This window comes from Nylanderia fulva, unplaced genomic scaffold (assembly GCF_048542155.1).
Source record: "Nylanderia fulva isolate GAGA-0341 unplaced genomic scaffold, ASM4854215v1 Scaffold37, whole genome shotgun sequence".
Taxonomy (NCBI): Eukaryota; Metazoa; Arthropoda; class Insecta; order Hymenoptera; family Formicidae; genus Nylanderia; species Nylanderia fulva.
The window spans coordinates 1,759,344-1,765,666 of record NW_028190444.1 but is presented as its reverse complement, the minus strand read 5'-3'; the positions used below and the strand labels follow the sequence as shown (position 1 = coordinate 1,765,666).

Sequence of the window (6,323 nt, the reverse complement as noted above, 5' to 3'; positions counted from 1 at the left end):
TTCAAAAGTGTCGCCAATCTAACAACTCCAATTTTTTATGACAGTTCCTTCTCCCTAGATGTCCCTAGATTTAGCCGCGAATCAGAAAAGGAACTTCGCTTTTTTGAACAGACCTAAATTTATTTTTAACTAAAAAAAAATAAATGAATGAATATCTCTTCCGATTAATCGCGCGCGCGATTTCTGTTTGTCAAAATAACAGACACGCGGGTTAAACGGGGAGCACATACTTTTGCATAGGCGCATAAGCGTAAGCATAATAATCTTGATTGGTCTATAAACGTATGCATAAGAAATTCAACCAATCGAATTTCTTATGCATATGCTTATGGGTCGATTTTTCCAACTTCTCGGTAAGTTTTACCTGATAGGTAGCATATTATCATCTCTTTTCAGATAAATTCTAAAAAAAGATACAAAGATATGCTATTTGTCGGGTAAAACTTACCAAGAGTTGGAACAACCGGCCCTATGCAAGAGTGTGTGCTCTCCGCTTTACGAAAAAAAAACGCAGTGTGACGTTACGCGTCAAATTCGCGATCAGCTGTGCATATATATATTTAATAATTAACTTCGCAGAAGCCGATATCGATTAATGTTAACTCACGCGGAAGATCATGGCGAGATCATCAGCATCCTGAGACCGTTTCGTCGTCGTTCCGGCCTGTCGTGTTCCCTTTTGAAATGATCACGGGAGGATTTCGAATGCGGACACGATCAGCTGATCCGATCCTTCGAGATGAGCATTAACCCGAGCGTCGATCCGGCCAGGATCCTCCCGCTGATCGAGGAACTCTGCGATCTGCCATACACGGAGGTTCAACGACGGCTAAACAGATACGTACGTGTGTATTGTATGTTTAGAATCGTGTCTTGTATGTTGTAATTTTGCGTCAGGATGAGCGATCTTTGAATGATCGGCATGATACGAATTTTCGCGCTGATCGACCAATAGTGACGTTTCATGAATGATTAGTCGTCTGCTAGACGATCTGTCAAATATGACAGAACTGGCTAATTTTTTTACAATATATGCAATTAAATTTGTAATATAATTTTTACATAGTTTTTCTATAATTATTTCTACACTGAAAAAGAAATTGTTAACTTGATCCTAGTCGTCTGCTAGACGATCTGTCAAATATGACAGAATTGGCTCATTTTTTTTTTAATATTACAATTGAATTTGTAATATAATTTTTACATAATTTTTTCTATAATTATTTCTACACTGAAAAAATTGTTAACTTGACCACAGACTAAACCTTTTAACCATATAATTTTTTATTAATTGAACATATAAAAATATTCAAATTCAATATAATGTATTAAATCTAATAAAATTTGTATTTGACTTAGGGCCGATTTTTTCAACTTCTCGATAAGTTTTACCTGATAGTAAGTAGCATATTTTCGTCTCTTTTCAGATAAGTTCTAAAAAAAGAGACAAAGATAAGCTACTTATCGGGTAAAATACTTATCAAGAGTTCGAACAACCGGCCCTTAGGGGCTTATCTTTGTCTCTTTTTTTAGAACTTATATGAAAAGAGACGAAAATATGCTACCTGTCAGATAAAACTTACCGAGAAGTTAGGAAAATCAGCCCTTAAATATTAATATATTCATTTAATAACAAAATAGTAATTTAGTTAAAAGATCAAGTTAATAATTTTTTTCAATGGATATCTTTTATTAATTTAAATTTTATTTTCTTTTAGGTGCAAAATGCAACAAATGCGAAATTGGTCTTTCTCATATCAATCCTGGTGGAATCTGAAGAAATGGTTATTCATGTGATTGGCGAAGAAATTCTGGACAGGGAATTGAGATTTCTTGTAAGTTTCTGTTCTGCGAAAAATAATTTCTACAAAATTAAAGGATATTGAATATTAAAATAATTTTAATCAAGCAATCATAGAAATATATTGAAGAGAGAGGAAAATATTTTCTTTCCATTAATAATTTATGTATTATTGCCATATTTCATTGTTCATCCAGTCATCAGTCAGTCGTTATAAATATATTGAATATATTTTTGATAAAATAATATATCAATTTTTTATTACAATTTTAATATTGAAATGTAAAAATAAATATTCTTTTAAATTATTTCATATTTTGATATCAAAACAACTTTTATGTTATTTTTAAAATTAATATTTTTAATAATATATTTTTTGAAGGAGAAAAAAATTTGTTTTACAGATACCAAACAACGTTTTGTATGAGGCTGTGATAAATAAGACATCATTAGTTCTGAATGTTGCAAAACTTGATGAAGAGTTGTTGAGATATATTAATAGAATAACAGATGCAACATCACAGTCTCTTTTAACAATTCCTATTCAACATCCTTTTAAACATTATACAGTTTTGCTTGTGTGCCTGGTAGATTATGCGGATGGAGATGAAGCTAGACATGCTTGTACAGAAATAGTTCAAGAATGCTTTAGGTATTGCACAAAGAATTTATAATACATTGCAATTGTTAATAAAAATATTTAATTAAAAATTTAATTTTGCAGATTTTGTCTCGGATATTTGCTTAGTTCGTTACGTTGTTATGAAGAGACTCGCGTGAAACAACAATGTCAAAATTTATTGGCTGTTTCTAGGAAGCTCTTCACACATTTAGGTATAATAATCAATTTCCTAAATATATATCAATTTTCTAAATAATCTGCTATATATTTTGTATCACTTTAAATTTTTATTTTAAATTTATAGGAGATTTCCCTGATCTCTTGCGTGAGATTATGGCAGAAGTCAGAAAATTAACAAATGCAGAAAGATGTTCTCTATTTCTTTTGGATCCCGATCAACAGGATTTGGTTGCAAAAGTATTTGATGGTATTTCCACAAACGAAGTAGGCATAGTCAGTTTCATACACAATGTTTAAGAAGATATCAATATGTTATGAATATAATTTGTTTTCTAGACTGTAAATGAAATGAGAATTCCTATTGGACAAGGTATAGCTGGTCATGTTGCAACTACTGGTAAATTACTCAATATCCGAGACGCTTATAATCATCCTCTCTTTTATCGTGGTATTGATGAGGCAACAGGATTTAAGACCAGAAATATCTTGTGCTTTCCAATACAGGATGAGAAAGGCATTGTTGGTAAATTAAATTTGTTGCGTAAAAGTGTTACAAATTAAAATAGAAAAATGTTAAATAAAAGTACGAAAATATTATAAGTATTATATGAGATGTTCATATATTTTTTTCAGGAGTGGCTCAAATGTGTAATAAAATAAATGGTTTATATTTTGATGCTTTTGATGAACAGATCGCGACAGCATTTAGCATCTATTGTGGCATATCAATAATGCATAGTATTGTTTATAAAAAGATGCAGGATGCTCAAGCTCGAAATAAGCTTAGCAACGAGATAATGATGTATCACATGAAGGTAAAAGGATTTATTATAATATATTTAAAACTTGAATATTATAGGATGTATAGGATAATATATCTAGGAATATTGTATACATAGAATATATTATGCATTTATAGTAGAAAATTTATTTCTAGGTGGAAGAATCTGCTGTGCAAGCATTATTAAATTGTGGAGATGACCACAATATTAAAGATTTTAATAAATTCCACTTTAGTCCTAGAAGTGTACCTTACAAACATATGCCTTGCTATACCATTAAAATGTTCACAGATTTATCTTTCCTTAAGTATTGGAGAATTAAAATGTCGACACTTGCAAGGTATTGATATAAAATATATAATATTATTATATAAAATTATTTATATTATAATATAAATAATTTTATATATTATAAAAAATTCTATATAATTTTATATAATATATAATTTAATATAATTTCATATAATATATAAAATTATTATAATGAGAATACTTTTTAAGTCAGCTCTTTTAATTTTAAAACCACAATCTCCACTTGATTTCTCTCGACCAATAGAGCCAAACGCGATGTTATTGCGATAATTATGAAAGAAAGAAAATTTGGAAACTAAGGAATTTGAATCCTATGGTTGGGATCTCAAAAAATCCTCTTGTTCCTTCTCTTAATATCCCCTGTAAAGAAATAGGCGAGAAAAATATTGGTCCGAAAGTCGGCTGAATCGGGAATCCCTTTTTTCTTTCATAATTGTCGCAATAACATCGCGTTTGGCTCTATTGGTCGAGAGGAATCAAGTGGAGATTGTGGTTTTAAAATTATTATATTAAAAATGCAAAAATATATAATTTATTTGTTGAAAAAAAATATAACTCGGTAAAAAACGTTTCTCTTAGGTTTATATTGTACGTCAAGAAAGGCTACAGGGATGCACCTTATCACAATTGGACACATGCATTTTCTGTGGCACATTTTGCATATCTATTGATAAAAAATATGCAGCTTATTGAGGAAAATTATATGACACCTCTACAGGCTCTGGTGTTTTTTGTATCATGCTTGTGTCATGACATAGATCATAGAGGAACTAATAACTCATTTCAAACTCTGTCTGGCACTGTATTAGCAAGTCTTTATAGCTCAGAAGGTTCTGTTATGGAGGTAAAATAGGATATTGTATATATATATATATATAATGTTGAGTTAAAAGTTTAAATTAAAAATAGACCTACCTCTTTTTCTTTTTGATAGAGACATCATCTTGCGCAAACAATGTGTATTTTGAACACTGAAGGCTGCAATATATTTGGAAGTTTGGATAGTGACGACTACAGCAAAGCCTTGGATTTGTTGAGGAGCAATATACTTGCAACTGATTTAGCTTCTCATTTTCGCAGCGTAAACAAGCAGGAGCAAATGATATGCAATAAATATAACAAAGATGATGCAAAACAACAAAAGTTGTTACTCGAAATGCTTATGACTTGTTGTGATCTTAGCGATCAAACCAAGGATTGGAAGGTTTCAAAGAAAACTGCAGTAAATATTGTTTGTTAATCAATATGCGAAATCTTTTTCACAGATCTCTAATCTATAAATAAATATTATAATGGTTTTTCAGGAGCAGATATTTGATGAATTCTTTTCGCAAGGAGATTTAGAAAAAAGCATGGGAAATGCGCCTGTAGAAATGATGGACAGAGAACGCGCATCTATCCCCGATCTCCAGATACAATTTATCACTAATCTAGTTATTCCTCTCTTTACGTAAGTGTATATTCCACAATATTTTTTTTTCAATATTATATATATTATATTTTGTGTTCATTATATATTATTCCATCTTCTAGTAATCTGTCATTATTATTCCCATTGGCGCAGCCTCTGGTCCATACATTAGAACACAATCGTTCATTATGGGAAATAGCTAAGACAGTGTTTCAAAAATATTCCGCATGTGGAACAAAAGGAATAGATATTTTACTTGATCCTAATTTTGAAGACGAGGTCCTGAAAATATTTGCTCAGGGAGGTCATTGTTCTATGGAAAATTCTGACGAATGCAGAGGAAGCAAAGAGTGACGCATAAAATAAATATTTGAGAAAAAGAACCAAGTTTTAATGATATTCTACTTGAAATTTTACATGCAAGAATTTTAGAACAGAATGATAACAAATGTTTCATTCATAATATTCTTTAATAGAGATTTTTTGCATTTTATACTATATAAAACCAATTTTACAGATTGGTATAGTTTTTTTTAGAGAATATAATATCCAAAATTTAAGCAATTAAAAATCAAAATGTGATTGTAAAAGCAATCAGCTAATTAGATAAATTTCTATTTGGATAATTCAGATATATATTTAAATAATTCAAGCTAAGAGAGAAAACCAAGCAATCATTAAATGTATATTATGCACTGCCAATTTTAATTGTGTTACACACATATTGCATATTATTGTGAAATAATTGTTATTATTGAAATAATACATAAATTTAAAAAGTGTTGGTTATCTGATATAATTTATCAGTATCTAGATATTTATCAGTGCATATATAATATCATGTTAATTATTATAAAAAATTTATATATATGTATAATTACAATTTATTCACTATCTTCCATTTTTATTTGTTATATATATATATATCAAAGATATATCATTAATAATGCGTGCACGTGACAATTTAAATGTGATGTGAAATCAAAATCAATGGTGTGTTTATATACTAAAACTGTACATATGAATAATCAAAATTTATTTGTATAAGAATATATCATAAATTATAATTATGCATTAATTAATAAATATATAATTCTAAAAATTATTTTGTAGTACTTCTTAATTCTTTATATTTCAATATAAAAATTTAGAATAAATAGTGTGTAAATTATTTCAAAGTTTAAATTCTTTGCATCAATTTTGTAATGCAAATTG

At 29.2% G+C, this 6,323-nt stretch overlaps 1 protein-coding gene across 4 annotated transcripts; it reads left to right on the top strand.

Moving 5' to 3' along the window:
* The first annotated feature begins 172 nt into the window (after positions 1-172).
* LOC114935796 (cGMP-dependent 3',5'-cyclic phosphodiesterase) lies at positions 173-6,213 on the top strand. 4 transcript variants are annotated; one of them, XM_029308696.2, is made up of 13 exons: positions 173-250; positions 580-841; positions 1,719-1,835; positions 2,206-2,453; positions 2,526-2,635; positions 2,728-2,867; positions 2,940-3,126; positions 3,237-3,418; positions 3,541-3,725; positions 4,277-4,541; positions 4,632-4,919; positions 5,002-5,147; positions 5,231-6,213. In XM_029308696.2, exons 2-13 carry the CDS (start codon positions 740-742, stop codon positions 5,460-5,462), a joined length of 2,202 nt encoding a protein of 733 aa, XP_029164529.1. In that variant the 5' UTR covers positions 173-250; positions 580-739; the 3' UTR covers positions 5,463-6,213. The 4 variants fall into 4 exon arrangements, with proteins under 4 accessions (XP_029164529.1, XP_029164530.1, XP_029164528.1 ...); XM_029308697.2 differs by lacking the exon at positions 173-250 and adding an exon at positions 283-353; XM_029308695.2 differs by lacking the exon at positions 173-250 and having other exon boundaries at positions 360-841.
* The last annotated feature ends 110 nt before the right edge of the window (positions 6,214-6,323 follow it).